Genomic DNA, 23,742 nt, shown 5'->3' with positions numbered 1-23,742 from the left:
TTTATTTAAACTTTATTGCACAGTAAAAATATACAGTTACAAAAGGCGAACTTAATGCTACATGGCATTCTCTACCAGTCAACCTTTAGGCCAAACAGAGAAGACCAAAAAAAGGTGCGGGGTATGTAAAGAACACTAAAGACTTGATTTTATTGGACTACGTTATAGAAAAAAAATAGGGACTTTTATAAATATATTTACCTATTTAAGACACTAATAACTATAATAAATAAAAGACATTAATAACTAAAAAAAAATACATATAAATTACATATTATAGATTTACATAAATATAACATATATACATACAAATACATATATTTAAATGTATATGTATGCATATATACTTAGTCTTGATACTTCTCATGTTTTTCATTTTCATGAAACATGGCTAAGAACACTCCCGACTTACTCAGCTTTCAGACAAAAAAATTAAATCCAAATAGGTTCATCCGTTCGGACAGATAGACAGACAAACAGACAGACAGACAGACAGATACACACACAGACAGACACGTCAACCTTATAACAACCCGTCGTTTTTGCGTCGGGGGTTAAAAAAACGATAGTTTTAAAGCTCAGTCTAAAATCTTTACTTTAACCTACAGAAAACGCATCAGACGAAGAAACCCAAGACTTCCTCCGCGAAATCGAAATGCTCAAACACGTCGGGTACCACAAGCACGTGATCCGATTGGTCGCGTGTTGCACCTGTCAAACTCCACTCATTGCGCTTCTTGAACACGCGCCTAGAGGAGACTTACTTAGCCTACTCCGGGCGGCTAGAGGGAGAAGACATGAGCCGAAAGAGAGGCAACTATCCGCTGGGGAATGTAAGTACACAAGTTCACCTGGTTGCGTGCTCATGCGCGGATCCAGGGGGGGGTCATGGGGGTCATGACCCCCCCTTGGAGCCTAAGTTTGCCATACAAATAGACCACGTGACCCCCATGGGGCCCCGGGCCTTTACCACGTGACCCCCCCTGGGCACGAAGCTGGATCCGCTTGTGCGTGCTAGATCAAACTCTGCTGCTCGCGTTACTTGAACGCGCGCCTAGAAGGAGACTTGCTTAGCCTACTCCGGGCGGCTAGAGGGAGAAGACATAACCCGAAAGAGAGGTAGCAATCCGCGGGAGAATGTGTAGAAGTTTATCTGGTCGCTGGCTGGATCGAACTCTAATACTCGCGCTACTTGAACACGCGCCGAGAAGAGACTTGCTTAGCGTCACAGAACACCCCACTAGAAGCCAAATGCAAGCGATATTGTTCGAGACGCAAATCACCAATCCTTGCGGGGTGAGGCGGGCGCGCACGGTGCTGCCATTGGTCGTTTCAAATAATGGCGCGCCTTTATGATTAGCAGTAGGGATGGGAATGGGACATGTCTATTATAGACAATGGTACCGGTACCAGTACTGTGGTGAATTTGTTTTGCAACAAATTATAATATTATAATTAAATTATAATAAGGCCTAGTTACCCTTCGGGTTGGAAGGTCAGATGGCAGTCGCTTTCATAAAACTAGTGCCTACGCCAAATCTTGGTAGTAGTTTCCAAAGCGGACCCCAGGCTCCCATGAGCCGTGGCGAATGCCGATGCCGGGATAACGCAAGGAGGATGATAATTGTGATAGCATCTCAATAAAAATCATTCTAGTAACTAATAACTAAACTGTGCATTTTTACTTACGTTTACTAAGTTAAATAACCAACTAAATATTCTAAACTAATCAATGAACTAAATACCACTACAGACTCTACAGATTCTAGATAATTATTCACTATTACAAATCTGCTTTCTTTTATATTTCATAAAATGGTAGCACATGGTACGAACGGCAGTACGAAGTTCCCGCAACAGACATAAACTAACATGGCCCCATGCCTAGTCGTTTACGTGAAAGGGATAGCATATCACATTGTTAACTCGGTAAAGAGGGATGGACGCGCCTCGGCGCCGCTCAGCACAACCATATTGACCAGTATAAATGAACTCCGCGGACAATAAACAATATTCAACAAAATAATTAATTTGACTTAACTGTGGAATGTTGTTCCATCTTTTTTACACGTAGAAGTGTTAGAAGACTTGCCACACCACTTTATGCTGTAAGAGACCATTGTTTGCAACCAAAATTGATTATTTAAGATTTTTTCCCGAGCGGACACGGACACTGTTAGCGGGTCGTATACTTGGGCGCTACTGATCGGTGTCGCACGCGTTCAAACTTTTATAAACCTGATTTGTCGTATGCTTGGTGACCGCGAGTCGCCCTGTAAGGGCCATCTTGTTGTATTGATCTGTGCTTAGCGTACTCCGGGCGGCTAGAGGGAGAAGACATGAGCCGAAAGAGAGGCAGCTATCAGCCGGTGAATGTAAGTATCCGATCCCGAGTATGTCCTGAAAATGCTTTCAAAAGAGAGCACTAGAGGGTAGCACAATGGATGTCAGTTGACAGTTCAGACTTAGAGCAGATCCAAACGGATGTAAGTACAGTCACCATCAAAAGTAGCGAATCAAATAAACCTCTAGAAGTAAAGTACCCTTCCGTAACCGCTAAATAAATAGAGATATTTGTCTGAACACACACAATCAAACTTTGGCATTTCGGACCGTGAACTGTACAGATTTATCCATATTTATAAAAACAGATACTTTTTGTGCGTTTCTTCATCCGCTACTATTGATGCTTGTTGTCTGTACCTCCATATAAGTAGGTAATCTTATCGGATCTAATCTTATTGACCGGTACTGTAAACCCTGCCCCGAAATATAAATGACTATTTGTCAAGAGGGCGCTGTTATTCAAGGCAGTATGAAGAAAATAGATCTAATGAAATTCAGCGTAGTCATACATTTCTGATCAGACTTTTCATATATTCACCAGTTTCATTATAAAAAGTGTCAAAATATATTCACAGACGCTAGACCCAACTATACATATTTTAATATATGTGGAACATGTAGCTTTAAAGTTATAATAACGAAAGTACTCGAAAGCTAGACCGAAAAGCGCCTACAAAATTATAATAGCAACAACAACAAAGCCTCAAAGCTTGTTGTTTAGAATCAGGAACATCTAAACTTATCGGAACTTCTAAATTACGCATGGGATACGGATTCAACGTAAATTAGTTCTAGCTTCAAACAATTTCTAGTGGAATTGGAAACATGTTTTGGTTATTATTTTATAGATTAAAGTTTTGCTACTGTTCAATTTGCCGGGACTCATTGTACCTATTTATTGTATTGTATTTGACGGCCGGTCTGGCGCAGTCGGTAGTAACCCTGCCTGCTTCGCCTCGATCCCGGGTTCGAATCCCGGTAAGGGCATTTATTTGTGTGATGAGCACAGGTATTTGTTCCTGAGTCATGGATGTTTTCTATGTATATAAGTATTTATATATTATATATATCGTTGTCTGAGTACCCACAACACAAGCTTCTTGAGCTTACTGCAGGCCTCAGTCAATCTGTGTAAGAATGTCCTATACTTAATATTTATTATTTATTGTGTTTACGTTCAAATACCAACTTAAAAGTTTGACATGCAAGGGTGTGAGGCCTGGTGAGCTGACATACAGGTTTATCCTAGTTCGGGCACCAGACTATCAAGCCCAGACCAGGCGTATCAAGTAGTAATTATTCCACGTATGAACAGCTTACGTTTGAAGTCATTTATAACTGATTAAAATTAATTAATGAATAATGATTAATTATTACAATAATACCATTTGATCAGCCAATATGCAGCGTGACGTCAAATTAATGTCATCGCCATGAAAATTACGGGCCCTGGTTATGAAAATAGCCACTTATTTGCGTAGATAAAGAATAAAAAATTAATTATTCCAAGTATGAATAGCTTACGTTTGAAGTCATTTGTACCTGATTACTTAAAATGATTGTTGAATAATGATTAATTGAATAAAACTCTTGAATCACCTATATGCAGCGTGACGTCAAATTTACATCATCGGCATGAAAGTTACGGGCCCTGTTCATAACTAATTTACAAACAGACATACATATAATTACACCTGTATCCCATAAAGGGGTAGGCAGAGCACATGAACTACTAAGTTTCAGTGCCACTCTTGGCAAAAAGGGGTTGAATGAAATCCAAGTTGTGACATTAACTAATTTAAGTCCTCCTAATTTCAGCGGAATACACAAACCTGAGCGACTCCGACCCTCCCCTAGAGAAAGCACCGTCCTGCGGGTCGCCTCCACAGAGACACTACGTGGCCGAGCCGGCGCTGCATCTAGACAGCGCGACAATGCGAGACTACGCGCTGCAGGTCGCGCTCGGCATGCGGCATCTAGAGGAGCGCGGGATCACACACAGGTGACACATCAGACTAAATATACACTCCAGGACCTGTGTGAGCGTATGAACTATGAACGAATGAGTGAATGATCAAAAGAATGATCGAATGAATGACAGAATGAATGAGTGAATGATCATAATATTGAATGAATTAATTAGAAAATGAATGAGTGAATGATAGAAAGAATGAACGAACGAATGAATGACAGAATGAATGAGTGAATGATAGAAATAATGAGCGAATGAATGAATGGACGAAATAATGACAGAATGACTGAATGAATGATAGAAATAATGAACGAATGAATGAATGACTTAAAAGCGACTTCGACCCTCCCCTAGAGAAAGCACCGTCCTACGGCTCGCCTCCGCAGAGGCACTACATGGCCGAGCCGGCGCTGCATCTAGACAGCGCGACTATGCGAGACTACGCGCTGCAGGTCGCGCTCGGCATGCGGCATCTAGAGGAGCGCGGGATCACACACAGGTGACACGTCAGACTAAATATACACTCCAGGACCTGTGTGAGCGTATGAACTATGAACGAATGAGTGAATGATCAAAAGAATGATCGAATCGAATCTTCCATACCTTTCTATCGAATGTCATCTCATTCACTGCATTCGTTCTAAAATTCAATTAACAAAAATACATTCGGGTCAAAATAACAGACTTAATACAACTAGCTTTTGCCCGCGGCTTCGCTCGCGTTAGAAAGAGACAAAAAGTAACCTATGTCACTCTCCATCCCTTCAACTATTTTCACTTAAAAATCAATACATTCAAATCACGCCAATTCGTCGCTCCGTTTTGCCGTGAAGAACGGACAAACAAACAGACACACACACTTTCCCATTTATAATATTAGTGTGGATTTGATTGTTGTCAAGTACTTATTTGTGTCTTAAAAGAGTCTTTTGTGAGGTGCTCAGAATAATTCGGCCATATTGTTCAGTAACAACGTGGGCGTCATTATTAACAATTTAACACACGTTGTTTGACACATGTTCTAATTTAATTAACGCGGATTTAATTTCTCGTTGTGACCTGTTTTGGGATTGACAGTACACGTAAAAGTTAGGGACGTACAAAATTACCTGTCTAATTTCAAGTTACTTTTAATTTTCATCCCATAATTAACTTTTGAAAATTTTCTCAGCAGTAATGTAGTATGTTTAAATTGTTTAACCTACCTCATCATCTTCCTTGCGTTATCCCGGCATTTGCCACGGGTCATGGTAGTCTGGGGTCCGCTTTGACAACTATTCCCAAGATTTGGCGTAAGTAGGCACTAGTTTTACGAAAGCAACTGCCATCTGACCTTTCAAATCGAAGGGTAAAGTTCCGAAAACTCATTGGTACGAGCCGCGGTTCGAACCCGCTACCTGCGGATCGAAAGTCCACCAGCGCTTCTTCTGTTTAACCATACATATTTTAAAACCCTCACAACTCTGAAGATTCCACTTTTCATGTTCAGTTCAACATTGGAATCGCATGCTCGGGTGTCAATATTGGCAAGAGCGGTTAAACAATATAGCCCCCTTGTGAAACAAATAATTATTAAATACCTCCCACCTGACCCCATTGGGTAAATCCACGTAAAAGTAACGTGAGTCACAGTCACTTCATTGAGTGTTTATTTGAATTACAGCTGCAAATGAAAGGATCAATGCATAATATATCGGGCAAGTAACACTTATTTAGAGACAGATTATCACTTGAACTTGCGTCGTGATTTTTAGGGTTCCGTAGTCAACTAGGAACCCTTATAGTTTCGCCATGTCTGTCCGTCCGTCCATCCGTCCGTCCGTCCGCGTATAATCTCAGTAATCGTTTAGCGAATCGTGAAGCCACTACTAGCGATTTAAGCACTAGAAAGCTGAAATTTGGTACCAATATGTATATCAATGACGCCGACAAAGTGGTAAAATAAATAGTGGAAAAAAATGTTTAGTTAGGGTACCCCTATATGTAAAGTGGGGACTGATTTTTTTTTCATTCCAACCCCAACGTGTGTTATATTGATGGATAGGTATTTAATAATAAATAGGGGTTTACTGAAAACGTTTTTTGATAATAATAATAATAATAAGCCCCCAGGGCAGCTTGTGGCGAGCTGAATGGGAAGTGGCGTCCCTTGGGTCCCATGCCCCCGAGAGTCGGTCAGGCCCCTCCCTCCGGCTTGCCTTCGCTGGCCGGCTGGAGTGAACACTGAGCAGGGTTCGCAGGACTCTCACCTCTGGCTTGCCTTAACCGGCCGTCCAGAGTGGGGTGCCAGAGCTATATGCTCGCAGGGTGGAAGTGAAATATGCATAAGACGCGAGTTGGCACAGTGGCTGTTTCGTACAGACTGGGTAGAAAGCGGCGCACACCTCTCCACACCCTGAGCCGCTCACGCTATGTTGTCCCCTTGTCGCTCCGTGCGAGCGGCCGTTTTCGGGGACCCATATAGTGAGTTGGCGAAGTCACCGCCTGCCTATTTTTTCGTGTTTTTAAAACATATGATCAAGGCAGGTGCCATAGACCTTTCCATAGACCGGTCACTAGCACACTAACATCTCAACCCAATAGCCCAGTATAATTTGTTTCTTTTCATTGCAATAGTTTTACACTAACCGGGGCTTGTCCTTGGGTGCATTCTATAGTGCGGACAGGGACAATCGCCGGCTAGTGTCACATTACTTTAAATTAAACTGTCTTAAAGGGCCTCTGCGCTGTTGGCTTCGGCCCCACGCACGCCTCCCAAAAGTCCGGGACCCCATGGTCCCGAGAACTGGAAAAGACAAACAAATAATAATAATAATAAAATACTTTATTGCACACTACAGAAGAAAAAGAAACATAATTCAGAACAGATACAACGTGGTAGGTAACAACAGGCGGTCTTATCGCTAAAACAGCGGTCTCTTACAGACAACCTTCAGATAGTCGAGTGGCGATCGGAATAAAATTTACGGGTGGTGCAAAAAAGAATAACAGAAGGCTAGTACCTAAATGTACAATATAATAAAATACATATACTACAAATATAAAAACTATGATAGACTACATATACTAATAAATACAACAATATATGAGATATAACTATGGAGACCATTTCAACGACATGAAATTTCTTGGAAAACAGAAAGTTTATGAAGTAGACAAATAATGATCCTTCAACATAATATTAATGTTTTCGGAAATAATCGCTCTTAAAGGAAAAAAAAGTGTGTCCCCCTCTCTAACTTTTGAACCATATGTTTAAAAAATATGAAAAAAATCCCAAAAGTAGAACTTTATAAAAACTTTCTAGGAAAATTGTTTTGAACTTCATAGCTTCAGTAGTTTTTGAAAAAAATACGGAAAACTACGGAACCCTACACTGAGCGTAGCCCGACACGCTCTTGGCCGGTTTTTTTTTAAATACTACATCCGCCTGGTGGAAAGCGGTCACCGTAACCTATGGACGCCTGCAACTCTTAAGAGTGTCACATGCGCGTTGACACCCCATTAGAAAATTGTACTCTCCCTTTTGCTGTGTTAAGTATAAGTACACAGCAAAAAGGAGTGTACAAGTTCCAAGGAGGGTTCGGATTGCCGACGACTCAAAGGACAATAGATGGAACAAATTATTTCCGTAAGTCCTCCGTCGTCAGCACACCGCACCCTCGTTGAGCTCTGGAAGCCTTACTCACAGGCAGGAACACAACACTATGAGTAGGGTCTAGTGCTATTTGGCTGCGGTCTTCTGTAAGGCGGAGGTACTTCCCCAGTTTAGTTGGGCTCTGCCACAGAATATATAATAGTACAAGTACAGAAGGCCCACTGCTTTGATGTTCACGAAATGCCGCCTTTTTAAATGCCTACAAAATTCTAACAAAGAAACGAGCCGCACGTGCACAGCGTCGAATGATAGGGTTGCCTATGGATTAAAACGAATTAATTCTCAGATAAAATGTTATACTATACATTCAAGTCTTGGGTACTTTCTAGGTATATATACAGTATTTATATATTTTTGTTAAAGCCTTCAGCATCACAAGCCTTATTGAACTTTTCCGTGGGACTTTATCAATAAGATCTGTGTAAGATTGTCCTATTTTATTCATGATGTCTATTTAACTATGCATTATTAGTCATTCCACACGTGGACATCGCATATGAACCTTAAAAAACTCGCGACGTAAAGTAACAGTAGAAAGTGCGAACGTGCGTTCCGTGAGAATGCGCGCCACCCCTGATTAGGCCGCAAACTCGCGGCCGCCAGCATGTACTTGTAGCGCGGCGATACAATCGCGGAGTGAGCCGCCCCTGGCTCTGCTCTAGATTCGAGCGAGATGATATCCGCTATGCTGTGCCCTACCACACAAAGCGGAATATCATTCGATAGAACTCCTCCTACAGAATAGTCAATAAATGGAACATGCCATAGAATCGTAACTTACGTTACTCTTGCTGCGGATTGACCCTATTCCAGTTTTACTAATTCCGATAAATTCTCCAATACCTACCGAATAACTTTCAACTTTATTAGTTATCCTGGAAGCAATTCTGTTCGTTAATTTCGGATAAAATCAGACAATATTCCCCAAAGAGAATGTTTAATTACGAAAGTTAATTTTGATGGAGGTCGGTATTACAAATTAAATTGGATTTAAAATGTAGAGAGTTGAGGAATTACGTGCAAAAACTCGGTAATTAGAATCAAATTTATGATCTAGATCAAAAGTAAGTCTGTTTACGATAGGTACCTATTGACTAGGTTACAGTGCCGGCCAATAAATATACCATATTAGTTTTTTTTAAGTATGTATTATGAATATTATGATTATGCTCAGGTAGGTACCTACTCTATAAGCCACCGTGAAAGACCAGTGCCCTATCCGACAAAACTTTCAATAATTTTTTTAAGTATCAAGTTACAAGTTTTTAATATATATACAAGTGTGTGTACCACAAAATATACAATTAACGGCTGTTCTTGCAGATTTTATATTAGCAAATCTTGCGAAACCTGCACTAAACTAGGCGGCCATTTCAACTTTATAAATATTTTAGGCGAAAGAACGGCGACGGGGCTTTACGGTGTCAATGGTGTGATTAGACCGATCTGTATTAACATTATGTTATGTTTATTTTCTAAATAAACAGTAATGAACTTGTATGACCTGCCACCATGTCTCTGAAACACAAGGTCGCGTAGGTACTTACCAGGAAAGCGGCCTGATTTTCCGAGAAACGCCCGGGGCTCTCAATATAAATACGGCTGATATCGCGCCCCTATTCTGTGGAGTATGTTTGTTTAACGCAACAGGAGAGGTAAATTCTCCATACAAACGCTCTCAAATCTCTCGACTACTTCCTCCCTAATCCATACTTAATATTATAAATGGGAAAGTGTTGTGTCTGTTTGTTTGTCCGTCTTTCACGCCAAAACCGAGCGACGAATTGGCGTGATTTTTTAGGTGAGAGATAGTTGAAGGGATGGAGAGTGACATAGGCTACTTTTTGTCTCTTTCTAACGCGAGAAAGCCACGGGCAGAAGCTAGTATCCTATAGTTTATATATGTATACATATCAGTGGCGGCTGGTGAAAATTTTTGCTAGGCAACACTGAGCAAAAAGAAACCTACCTTAACATTAGGTACTTTACTAGTAATCAATTTTAGGCAAGCCGGTGGGAATCGGCTTGTATGGACCAGCCGCTGCTGATATATATACACAACACGTGGAGGAACATTTACAATTATTTACTACTTTTGCCCGCAGCTTCGCTCGCGTTAAATTCGAAAATTTCGGAATGCTCCATACAAACTTCCAACCCCCATTCTAGGGAAGTGGGGGGTTAGGAAGAGACAAAAATTAGCCTATGTCACTCTCCATCCCTTCAACTATCTCCACTTAAAAAATCACATCAATACGTCGCTCCGTTTTGCCGTGAAATAAGGACAAACACACAGTATGGATCTAATACTCAACAGAAGTTCAAATATACAATATTTTTGTTGCTCATTGACAGGATCAGGCAGGCAAGCATATGGTCGCATGATAGACGATATAATGTCAGGCTGTCTTTTTTGTACATGTAACTGCGATAATAGGGATGCACAGTTTATCCAACTAATGTGCTACGCCCGCAGATTATAAAAACAGCTTTTGAAACAAAAGACGCGCGCTGGCTGAGCTGACGCTGACCGTAACGAACAGAGGAGGCCAAATACATAGTTTAGGCACACCTCGGACACTGATAGATAGATAGATAGATAGATAGATAGATAGATAGATAGATAGATAGATAGATAGATAGATAGATAGATAGATAGATAGATAGATAGATAGATAAGTCATTTATTTGGCAGACTGCAAACACACACAATACAATACACAATTTAAAACACACAAATTAGGCGCAACATAAAAAAGAGACAGAACAGTAAAATACAATTGAGACAGTAAAAAAAAAACAATAACAAAAAAGAGAAAAGAAAAAGAAAATACAAACTGTGTGCGTTGCAGCAGGACAAAAGGGTCGGTCTCAGTGATACGCTTCGCTCTTTCGATCGAAGCACTGATTTTCTGCCGGAACCCAGGTCACAATCACAATAGATAAATAATTACTTATATAATAACGATTTCTATAACATTAAAATGGAAACAAGTGTACAGTGTATATAGTGTGAATGTTATCTTATGTGCATATCGTGTGATGTTTTCTGGATAGTGTTAATGTTAAAATCGCAAGTATGTAAGCCTAGTTTGACTACAGGGTGGCTAGCCGAATGGCACAATCGCTCACGAAACGCTCACGAAACGAAGCGCTAGTAGATATCTATCTCTATCGCGCTTGCGTATTGGCGCGACAGAGCCAGCGGCGTATCGCTTTCGTTTGGCGTCGGAGAAATGCCATTCGGCTACGGGGCCTGTTCCCACCAGATTATATTCTGAAATCTGCAACCAAGTACCCGAATGGAATCCCATTTGTTTGCTTCTTGAGGAGAATATTTTTAAATCGAATCTTAAATGATTTTCTGGATTTTAGGTCTCTTAAAGGCGGGGGGATGGATACACTGGCGATCAAAAATATTGAAAGAGGCGCATTACTAGCACACAGTCTTAGCTCGTGTAGGTGAACGCGTACAATGCTTGTATGAGTGAAATATGACAGGTCGACTGTTCGTGTTTTTGACAGGCGGTAACTGTGAGGTAACCGAGAGGGGGTGGGCGGCACTTTCAGCGGGGAGCGGGAGTGGCCATACTGTACGATAGTACTCTTTATTATATTGTGGTTTAGGTTAGGCCTATCGCCTACCCCTGTATTGTATCTAAGCAATATTAATAACCTAACCACAAAATTAAAATGCTGAAAACCCCCCGATATCGTGTACCGATTTTCATGAAACATGGCTAAGAACACTCCAGACTAATTCAGCTTTCAAACAAAAAAATCTAAATCTAAATCGGTTAATCGGGAGCTACGATGTCACAGACAGACAGACAGAGAGACACGTCAAACTTATAACACCCCGTCGTTTTTGCGTCGGGGATTAAAAACCATTGCCGGTAGGTTTGACTGTCACTTGTTTGTTTACGTTTTTGATCTCGAATTCGGTCACCGACCTTAACCTTACGAACGCTAAGTTTCCATGATGAGCCTATACATTGTAAGTGGGACTTAGTCATTTTGTGTAAGAAGTCCTATATATTTATTTATTATTTGTGAATAACCAAGGAATAAATGAATATGCAATTACGCATGACCTGATCTGACTCCAAAACATTCAATGTACAAGGAAAGGGGCCGTATTTTCGGGGAACGCCTCACAACGCCCGGGGCTCGAAATATAAATAATACAGCCGATACCGCGTCCCTATTCTTATATTTGAGAGCAAAGCCTTTAACATGATGTTTTAACGTGTTAGACCGGTTTCACACAATGTCCGATCCGAATGCGATCCGAACCCATGAAAAGAAGATCCGTAGTAACTATGGTAACTAGCTTTTGCCCGCGGCTTCGCTCGCGTTAAGACGATACGGTAGGGGTCAATTCTCCATACAAACGCTCTCGACTATTTCCTCCCTGGTTTTTGAAGATAGAGCAATGATATATATTTTCAACACAGATTGGTATTATTTTTATCTGTGTCGGACCGTTTTGATTTTTTTGATATTCCGCTTTTTAAAGATTCTAGAGCCAATCAAAAAATTCCAAAAACGGCCTTTTTCATTGTGGCGCAAAAAAAGGTGTGATATTCAAGATTGGTAACAATTAACCGAAAAATCTAAACGGTCCGACATAGATTGTCTCATTGTTATTCAGATTCTCAAATTTCGTTCCGATTGATTAAGTTTTGAAGGAGGAAAGAGTCGAGAGCGGAACCTCGATTTTAAAGATTTTTTTGAAATATCTTTTGACTGAGTTGTTATTAATGGACAATTTTTTTTACAAACTTCCACCCATGTTTAGGGATATGGGAGGTGAAAAAGAGACAGAATTAGCCTATGTCACTCTCCATCCCTTCAACTATTTATATTTAAAAAACCACGTTAATTCGTCGCTCCGTTTTGCCGTGAAAACGGACAAACAAACAGATACACACACTTTGCCATCTATAATTATTATAGTATGGATTTAGTAGATCCTAAGAATGTCGGAAAGTACTTGGATGACGATATTAGTTAATCAAATCGGTTTAATTGACGCTACTCAGGAGTCAGGACATAAATCAAAAAAATATGAATGAAAAGTCAAAAATATATGAATGTGTATGACCTGGTATCCGAAATATATTATATAGGTACCTAAATACGTACTAGCAAAGACATACATAACTCCGTATAGACAGATAAAGTCTAAGAAAAAAACGTACCTCAGTACCATACAGAAAAAGGTACGGTGGCCTAGATGGCATTACACCTTTGGGGCACGCACAGCTAGATGGCGCTAATATTAATATTTGACATATTAAAACATATTCAAGCTAAGAATATGGGCCAAATTGTCAAAACCGAGGTTCTTAAGTTTTAAGCCTGTGTTCAAGAGATGGCAGTATATGCACTGTGATTACACATTTTAATTCGACAGTAACTCGGTATAATACTCGATCCTCTTTGGTACTAGGAAAGTAGGCGGGTTTTCCCAGAACGCCGTGAAACGGGCCCGGGGCTCGGGATATAAATACAGCTGATACCGCAGCCCTATTCTGAAATTTGAAGGTTGCTTGTTTAATTTTACTTCCAGAATCAAACAGCTTTGCTACAGTTTTCCGTATTTTTACAAGTGTGCGTGCGTGCGTGCGTGCGTGCTTACGTGCGTGCGTGCGTGCGTGTGTGTGTGTGTGTGTGTGTGTGTGTGTGTGTGTGTGTGTGTGTGTGTGTGTGTGTGTGTGTGTGTGTGTGTGTGGCATCGTAGCTCCCGAACACAACGACACACACGCTAGCTTAGCCAACTGTATCTACGGCAAAGCCATAGCTGGGCACCGTTAATCAAATAGTTAACTTCGTTAATCGCTAATCCGTTACTAAAAAAGTTAACTTCGTTAATCGTTAAAGCGATACATTTCGACAAATTTAACGTAAGTTAAAGTTAATCGTTAATCCGTTAACACGTGAAAAAATTGAACTTTTCTTTAAATATTTAGTTGCATCAGTATCCACTATAACGTATTACATTTCTGTAAAAGGCCGAAGTACAGCTAGCCTATTGAACTCTAGACTGCACGTGGAAGGCAGTGATCGCCTGAGCTACTGCCAAGAGCTGTGTCAGGAAAGATGCTGGCGGTGACGGGACTGTTGTGGCACTTTGGGCGGTAGAGGCTAGGGAAGCGAATGTGGTCGTAAATAGGGCTCGAATTTGCTGCCCTATCACTACAACAGTCGCCATGGTAAAGCTTAGGATTCACCGAATCAAAGTCAGTAAAAGCAAATCCACGTGAAGAATACTTTTTTAGGTAATATTTCGGACTTTTAGCAATCGACCGATGTCGATTATGATTATGATATGATTTGCCGTACTTCGGGCTTTTATAGTAGCGTTCAGAACGTGTTTTTCGCAGCGCAGATGGCGCCTGTGCCCTACTAGATTAACGATTAACGGACTCGGAGAAATTTAACGGAAGTTAACGAGTCCGTTAACATTTTTTCAAGTTAACTTAAAAGTTAATCCGTTAATCGAAATGTTAACTTCGTTAATTAACGATTAACGGATTAACGAGTTAATGCCCAGCTATGGGCAAAGCCTGACGCCGCGTCTAGCCTGGCGACGCGTTTCCATACAGTTGGCCCGACGCTACGCTCGCGAGACGCTACATGTGGGGGGGGGCCTTATTACTAACTAATTAGTAGTAGTAGCAGTAATCACTTCATTGTGTACAACAGATTCATATACAGTTTACAGGAACAGAGGTACAAAGGCGAACTTATCCCTATAAGGGATCTCTTCCAGCTAACCTTAGAATAACAGAGAGATGAAAATAGGAAATAGTAGACAAACACAACTAAAGTGCATCGGCATATATATAAAGTACCTATCAACATATCTTTACACATAATATACATCCCTACTCTAAAACCGAATACAATACGTATAAATACATAAATCCATACTAATATTATAAATGGGAAAGTGTGTGTGTCTGTTTGTTTGTCCGTCTTTCACGGCAAAACGAAGCGACGAATTAACGTGATTTTTTATGTAGAAATAGTTGAAGGGATGGAGAGTGACATAGGCTACTTTCTGTCTCTTTCTAACCTTTCACCTCCCTAAAATAGGGGGAAGAAGTTTGTATGGAGCATGCCACAATTTTAAAATGTAACGCGAGCGAAGCCGCGCGCAAAAGCTAGTACAGTCAACCAATTGGAACTTTAGGCCACTCTACAACCATGTCAAAATGACAAGCAGTAAGAGATTTCTTACAATCTGATTTATAACGTCACTGTGACATAGTACTACAGTGACCTAGGATTCCAATTGGTTGACTGTACATAATAATAAAATTATCAAAGAATATAAATTTCAATTATGAATCAATCAGTTAGGATGTCCATATTCTTCAAGTTTCTTGACGATTAAAGACGGGATGTTAATCAAAGAAATTTCCGTTTAGACTTTCTACTTTCAATTTCCTGTCGCCTCACACCTTCCAGAATAACACCGTAGGTACATTGACCCCGAACGCTTGGTCCGTTGTCATGGCAACGATAAAGGACTCTTCACATCACAACTGATTCCGATTCTTAATTAGCTGTTTCAAACATATGGTTTTAAAAAATATAATGTTTATAGCGGTTTTTTGTGCCTTTTCTTTTTACGTTCTTCAGAGATTTGGTAACAAATTTAATAAATAAATAGTTAGCAACAATGCTTGCCTACCGGCCGCTAAACTGCTCTACATGTATCTTTTTTTTTTTTAATGAGATTACAATAATATAAATTACTAAATAGAAGCTTGCTTCATCTCCTTGGGGCCCCAGTCTTCGAAGAATCAATTCCAGACTATATTGATACCCAAATTCACCGTTTCTCTCAACTTTCGGACCGCCTACTACAAATTAAGTCACATATGGCATTTTTTATCATTCGGTTTTGTCTCTTCGTTCCCAAATTAACATACGCTATACGATGCAGCTCTTTTTTTAAATTTCCACAACTATGCCAAAAAGTCGACGATATTATCCATGTCAAAATTCAAAAAATAATTAATATCAATATTAACAGCAGGCAATTTATCCACGCCACATTACCCGTACGGTTCGGTGGCCTGGGTATAAGACAAATATCTAGTGATGCCCTACCCGCCTTCCTGTCTTCCGTGCACGGTACGCTATCCCTCGTAGGTAAAATACTCACTCCGTCACTATGTGACTTCGAGGTGGCGTACCTGTCGGAAGCAGAAGATACATGGCGTTTGGCCTGCCCTGACAACGACATGCCGAATGAGAAAGGCACTCAAAGACTTTGGGACGAACCACTCTGCCATCAGGTGCAGAACTGGCTCCTTAACAATGCACAATCCGATACAGAAAAAGCCCGTCTACTTGCCTCCACCCAACACGAATCCGGTTTTAGGCTCCACGCATTGCCCTCTATTAACTGCGCAACTTTATTAGACAATAATTCTTTCCGACTGGCTGTGGGCCTCCGTCTAGGTGCTGAAATAGTTGTCCCCCACTGCTGTCCCTGCGGCTCACAAGTAGACAGCCTGGGCTCGCATGGCCTCTCCTGCCGTAGGAGTGCCGGTCGCCTGTCTCGCCATGCCAGCCTCAATGACGTGATCCGTCGGGCTCTTGCTAGCGTAGGTGTGCCGGCCACTTTGGAACCACCTGGCCTGGCGCGCGACGATGGCAAGAGGCCCGACGGAATAACGCTCATCCCCTGGCAGATGGGACGGCCGCTTATATGGGATGCCACGTGTGTGGATACCTTAGCGCCGTCCCATCTAGCTTCCACTTCACGGAAGGCTGGCGAAGCGGCGGCAGCGGCCGAAGCTCTTAAACGCCGCAAATATGCCGGTCTCCTGCAAAACCACATATTTGCGGCGTTTGCGGTGGAAACCTTGGGACCATGGAGCGGTGATGCCCTTAACTTCTTCCGGGTCTTAAAAAGAAGACTCCGGGAGACTTCGGGAGATCCTAGGGCTGGCTCATTCCTTGGCCAAAGAATTGGCATTGCTATTCAGCGAGGGAATGTAGCCAGCCTCATGGGCATACTTCCACAGGGGACGGACTTGGGGGACCTCAGGTAGTTGCATATATGTATATTATGTATATATCTTTATAATTATATTAAGTTGACTTAGTTTAATTTAGATTAATTTAGATTAGTTTTTAATTTAATTGTATTTCATTTGTCTTAAGTTAACTACTAATATGTACTTTTTATGTTAATTTTATACCATAAAGATTAAATAATAGTTATTTGTTATACAAGGGGGCAAAGTTGTATTTTAACGCCGAGTGTGGAATTGAAAAACGAGCAAGTGAAAGGATTCTATAGTTGAACCACGAGCGAAGCGAGTGGTTCGAGAATAGAATCCTGAACTTGCGAGTTTTTTAACACACGAGAAGTAAAATACATTTGCACCCGAGTGTAACACAAAACTTTTCCCCTCATTATAGCGAGGAAACTACAACGCAAAAAATGCGTTTATCACTGCTTCCAGTAGTTCCACAGGTGGTAAATCATCTTTATTACTAGATTTACCTGCTTTTATCAATTTTAAAGCAGTTAATTTGACTTTATTCAAGGTCAAATTACTTTACCCACTAGTGGATAAAATGCGTTTTTACCCGCTGGTATTGAAGGACAAAACACGTGTTTCCGAGCTAGTGAGGGGAAAATAAATTAATTATGAGGCATAAATGTCATTAGATACCTACATAGGTAATTAAATTACATATATCGTCACTACTTTTAAAAAAACTTGTATCTTCGTCTGTCAATGAAAAGAAATTTGTAGTAAGTATGTATGGAATGCATATAGACTTACTGCGTTTTAACTTTGAGGAGCAGCGTGAGATATGAGATTTTTTCAAAGTAGTGACGATATGTATTGTTAGCGTAGTTCGGAACGTCTCCTAGCTGACAGCTCAGCAGTTGGGTGGACGAGAATGCAATATGGCGGAGCCCAGGATTGAAGGAGCGTCATGCTAAGCGGTGTCATACATTTTACGTGGAAATAAATTAATGATTCAAAACTTGGTGCGTTTTACTGTTAATAGTATTACGTCTGAACCTATAATAGGACCACAAAAAACTTTTGAATACACTGTCATATAGCACTGAAAATTAATGACTTGTTCTCTAATTGCAAAAGTGGCTTTCCATCACAGGAGGGCCCTTGCATTGCAGCAGCAATAAGAATGTTATCTTTACCTCTGTTACTGCACAAAATTTCGTATTTGTAGATGAAGCGCATTTGCCTTAACAGTTCTTACAGTTACAATCTCTAACAAAAAAAATCAAAAAATCAAAATAATCTATTCAGCAAATAGGCCACAGGGGCACTTTTACACGTCACATGTACATATTTAGAAAATATTTAAAATTGAGTTGAAATTACAATTGATACTATTATATACTAATTCTAAGTTCTAACTAAAGTTAACTCTATACAATTAATTAGAGATGTAGAAGGTCTCTAAATGTCGAATTACAACCAAGAACTACACTAAATATAAAAAGTACAAATACAAAAAAAAAGTCTAAAATTACTTTAGAGGTGCAAATGACTCTAAATGTCACAACTAAAGATAAAATGTATATCTACTTAATCTAATTCTCCTTAGAGATGTATATGGTCTCCATGAGTCAAAATCATATATTTAAAATATTCACTAAAAGAAAGGAAACAAACGACAATCGAACAAAGTGTCCTAATTTAATAAAAATTAGAATTAAAGTTACTAAGTTATAACAGCCCCAGTAAGCTTAAACAGACCGGTCTTCACAGACGGCACCCGTTCACGAGTATGACGCGTATCTCAGCCATCGCCTCCCTCAACCTTTATTCGGGAAGGTGGCGACCCGATCAACGACGCCACCTCAGCAAAGACTTTTAAGTGTGCATGACATGTTTAACGTTTATTTTGTCTTTTAAGACGATACAGAAGGGGTCAATTCTCCATACAAATCCTCTCGGCTATTTCCTCACTGGTTTTTGAAGATATAGCAGTGATTTTTTAAACACAGATTTTTTTATCTATGTCGGACCGTTTTGATTTTTTTTGATATTCTTGTTTTTAAACACGCTAGACCCCATCAAACATTTCCAAAAACGGTCTTGATTATGGCGTAAAAAGGTGTTGTATTCAAAATTGGTAAAAAATTGCCAACGGTCCGACACAAATTATTTCACTGTTATTCAGATTCTCAAATTTCGTTACGATTGATTAAGTTTTGAAGGAGGAAACAGTCGAAAGCGGAACCTCGATTTAAAAGATTTTTTCTCAATATCTTTTAATTTATTTTTCGATAAATCTACTTACTAACACTAGTATATATATTTAACTAAAATTCCCAAATTGAAAGGAGCCCCTCCTTTCCATTTTAGCATTTTCGCTCCTGTGGCGTCTTCAGAGATCGTATTTTTGTGCATATCTCATACTAAATGTCATCAAAATGACGTAAGTCACTAAGAATGTCGTAAATGCGATCTCTGCATACAATAGACTACACAAATTATCAAACGAGTGGATGGACCCTTTAGTCATTGAACGCCACATATCGCCCACGATTCTCCTTTCATTTCACAAGGCGCCTCACAAATAATAACAAACTCCGCATCCATAATGAAACGTTGCTAGGCAACCGTTGCTAGGCGCTCGTTCCATATTTGATTCCTCAAGATGTGAAACGTAGCGGATGTCTTATAGAAGTTGTAGAAGTTTAAAGACTCTTCCGTAAGGAATAAAGTTTATTTTAGATAAATAGTAAAGCAAGGCCGAATTGAATAACGTATATATTGTGAACTAGCTTTTACCCGCGGCTTGGCTTGCATTAAATTCGGAAATTGCGGAATGCTCCATACCAACGTCCACCCCCCGTTTTAGGGAAGTGGGGGGTGAGACAGAAATAAAAAGTAGCCTATGTCATTCTCCATCCCTTTAACTATCTCCACTTAAAAAATCACGTCAATTCGTCGCTCCGTTTTGCCGTGAAAGACGGAGAAACAAATAGACACACAGACTTTTCCATTTATAACATTACTAGTTTTTGGCTTCGACTGCGTTAACTTCCACCTCTCATTTTAGGGAAGTGGGGGTGAGATAAAAAGTAGTCTATGTCACTCTCCATCCCTTCAACTATCTCCACTTCAAAAATCACGTCAATCCGTCGCTCCGACAAACAAACAGACACACACATTTTCCCATTTATAATATTAGTATTATGGATTGTTTGTTTGGTGTATTTGTAAGCAGTGTTAAGATTTCAGTTTGATATAGGTCGACAGGTTATTTGTCGTCAACTGACGAAGCGAACAATACCCTCGTAAAATTGATTATAACTTTAAGGATTTTTGCTCATTACAAAAGGTCAGAGTTAATTTATAAATAAATTAATTTGCGATTATGTTTCGTTTTCTCTAATGATGGTCGAGTTTTAAAATGAAGAAACAAATACAATTTAGATTTTCAACTAAACAGAAGCGAAAGAAGGATACAAAACTGCAAATTACATACATACAATCACGCCTGTATCCCATAAAGGGGTAGGCAGAACACATGAAACTACTAAAGCTTCAGTGCCACTCTTGGCAAATAAGGGGTTGAAAGAAAACGAAACTGTTACATTGCAGTGACAGGTTGCCAGCCTCTCGCCTACGCCACAATTTAACCCATATCCCATAGTAGTCGCCTTCTACGACACCCACGGGAAGAAAGGGGGTGGTGAAATTCTTAACCCGTCAGCACACAGGCAAAAGACGGGGTGTTATAAGTTTGTATATTTTGTCTGTTTGTCTGTGTGTGTTGTATGTCTGTCTGTTGCATCGTAGCTCCCGAACGGATAAACCGATTTAGATTTAGTTTATTTTTACTTCAAAGCTGAATTAGTCGGGAGTGCTGTGTTTTTAGCAAGTTCTTAGCCATGTTTTATTAAAATCGGTCCACTATGTCGGCGGGTTATCCAAAATTTTAATTTTGTTATCAAAATAACGCACGATTTAAGGGTCCAATTACAGGAACCATGAACTCGCATGCGAGTTTCATTAGATTGCTGTATTTGATTGATTAGTATGCTAAATTGTATGTAAGTGCCTTCTTACTTCTTCGTGTAAACGGATCAACTTATAAACAAAATTTGTGTTTGTCAATTCTTTGCCACTTCAAGCCCTCGAGGGGTCGCCCTTAGGAGATCTTCACTACTCGTCGCGTCGTACCGTCCTTCAGATCATTTACATCAGGTCATGTATTGTTGGGGTTAGGTTACTTACAGTACCTACTCACCTAACCCCAATAGTCCGCATCCGCAATGTAACTAAATTAAAATCGCATGCCAGTTCACTATCTACCTTGTATCGCGTGCTAGCGCGCTCCATCTAAAAGAGCTAGAAAACTTAAGGTATTTTCATCAATGTTAACACACATTGATGAAACATTGAAAATACCTTAAGTTTCAACAAATTAAATTAAAAAAATTTTTTTTTTACAGTATCTGGATTTAACCCTTTTAATTTTAATTTCCAGGGACCTCGCAGCCCGCAACATCCTCGTCGACGGAGCAGGGACACTCAAAGTGGCCGATTTTGGCCTCTCCCGTTCCGGAGTATATGTCCACACTAGAGCGCGACCAGTCCCTCTAAGATGGCTGGCGCCTGAAGCAATATTACACGCGCAATACTGCAGCGCTAGCGATGTTTGGGCGTTCGCCGTGTTGCTATGGGAAATCGCTACATTAGGTTAGTATTAGTAACTAATAATTAGAAATAGATTTAATTTAGACTCTCCTGTTTTACCCTGAGAAGCCAATAAAATCACATTAAATACTACTGCCATAATTTACTGTCAAACCGGGACCAAGCGCGGATCCAGCTTCGTGCCCAGGGGGGGGTCACGTGGTAAAGGCCCAGGCCCCAGAGGGAGGGTCACGTGGTCTATTTGTATGGCCAACCTAGGCTCCTGACCCCCATGACCCCCCCCCCCCCTCCCCCGCATGACCGGGACAATTTTGGGTTACTTTGTTCGTCTGTAAACAACATTAAGATTACCATGAATTAGTCATTGTTTACTGAAACTATTCTTGTAAGTTGTAAGTAATTAGGTTACTGTGTTACTATTGAATATTTGCCATTAAAATATAGTTCCTATGCTACAAAACAGATTTTTCAAATATCACACGCTATTAGTATTTCAAGTTTACGGTAAGGTTAATGTTAAGGTTAAGGTTAAAGGTTGACTGGTAGAGAATGCCTCACCTCATGGCATTAAGTTGGCCTTTTGTACATTAAGTTGTTTTTTTGTGCAATAAAGTTTAAATAAATAAATAAATAAATGTTATTATCTACAGTGCGTCTACAATAACCTACAACACTGAACACCTACAACACCTGTTCATCCCCACTTATTGAAATTCCTATTACCTGAACAATATACAATATGTACATCAATCTCTCCCACAACAATCGAATATTCAAATCAAAAAGCGGCTTTGCCGCTCGAAGTGCTACAACTTTCAATTCGTAATAGTAATTTTTTTTCAGGGGGTTTCCCCTACGCGGAGCTCAGCAACCACCAAGTCCCGCCTTTCCTCGCCGCCGGTAGTCGCCTTCCGAAACCCGCCCGCGCCTCCCCCCGCCTCTACCAACTCATGGTCCAATGCTGGGCGCCTTCGCCCACCGACCGACCAACCTTCGCCCAGATCGTGCGGCAACTGGATGAGCAGAAGCAACTGTACGTCGACCTGTCGGACTTGGATTTAGACCCGCCACCGGACGACTGCGATTATGATGATGAGTGCGAGAGGTGACCACTGCCATAGACCAAGATAGAATAGGACATGTTTAATGTTAATATAGTCAATATATAAAAAAAATTGTTTCCATTTCCACAAGCAACTCCTAAATCGTGAAATGTGGCGTAAGCCACCGCTAATAAAATAGTCGAAGGCTGAGATCCACGTAGAGCCAAAGTCAGAGCTCAAAACAGTAAGCCCAGAATAATATTGTCTAAAGGCGTTGACTGACGGCCGAAGACATGAAGCGTCCAGAAGGTCATGCTTCATACTGTTAAATGTCGGGCTAACCAGACCCTATAAGGTCAAGTATACTGTCCGGTCCGAGTGTAAGAGCGCTGCTCCTGACCGTACAGAGTTTAGTGCGCTGCTAAAAATAAGGGCGCGCTTCGCCTGATTAAATGTCAGGCTGCGCCCGATACTACAGGGTCAAGTACGCAAGTCAGTGTAAGGTGACTACGTCTACTGAAAAGCGCGCTTAGCGCGCCTGAATGTCGGACGTATTTCCATTTTGAGGAAAAAAACCTTAAAAATCTACTATTTACATACTAAAGAATGGGTTAAATTGTGGCGTAGGCGAGAGGCTGGCAACCTGTCACCGCAATGTCACAGTTTTCGTTTTCTTTCAACCCCTTATTTGCCAAGAGTGGCACTGAAGCTTTAGTAGTTTCATGTGCTCTGCCTACCCCTTTATGGGACACAGGCGTGATTGTATGTATGTATGTATGTATGTATACTAGAGAATTGTAATAAAATACTAAGTGATTACTGTGATTAGACAACAATCATGAAAACTCATAAGATTGATTAGGTACCTATTTGGGGAATAATAAAAATATATCGATAGTTAATTTTAATGCTAATTACCAATCAGCAATTTTCTGCTTTGCTATAATTGGATATTTTCATGATTAATTACTTCATTTATGATGCTGAATACTCTGGGGTAAACATCAAAGAGGAAAACAGTAAGTCATTTTTTTT

The 23,742-nt window shown here is 40.4% G+C and overlaps 1 protein-coding gene across 2 annotated transcripts in view; it reads left to right on the top strand.

The window, feature by feature from the left end:
* LOC125230000 (fibroblast growth factor receptor 3-like) overlaps window positions 1–23,130 on the top strand; it is a 186,009-nt gene extending 162,879 nt beyond the window's left edge. Inside the window, exons 11-14 of one of the 2 annotated variants that reach the window (XM_048134907.1) lie at window positions 609–833; window positions 4,165–4,348; window positions 21,495–21,706; window positions 22,508–23,130. In XM_048134907.1, the coding sequence (XP_047990864.1) occupies window positions 609–833; window positions 4,165–4,348; window positions 21,495–21,706; window positions 22,508–22,773 (887 nt within the window). In that variant the 3' untranslated portion in view covers window positions 22,774–23,130. The remainder of the gene's footprint in view (window positions 1–608; window positions 834–4,164; window positions 4,349–21,494; window positions 21,707–22,507) is intronic. The other variant, XM_048134908.1, reaches the window with a different exon arrangement.
* The last annotated feature ends 612 nt before the right edge of the window (window positions 23,131–23,742 follow it).

Source organism: Leguminivora glycinivorella, chromosome 10, assembly GCF_023078275.1.
Source record: "Leguminivora glycinivorella isolate SPB_JAAS2020 chromosome 10, LegGlyc_1.1, whole genome shotgun sequence".
Lineage (NCBI taxonomy): Eukaryota > Metazoa > Arthropoda > Insecta > Lepidoptera > Tortricidae > Leguminivora > Leguminivora glycinivorella.
This window is presented reverse-complemented; position numbering and strand designations above follow the sequence as displayed.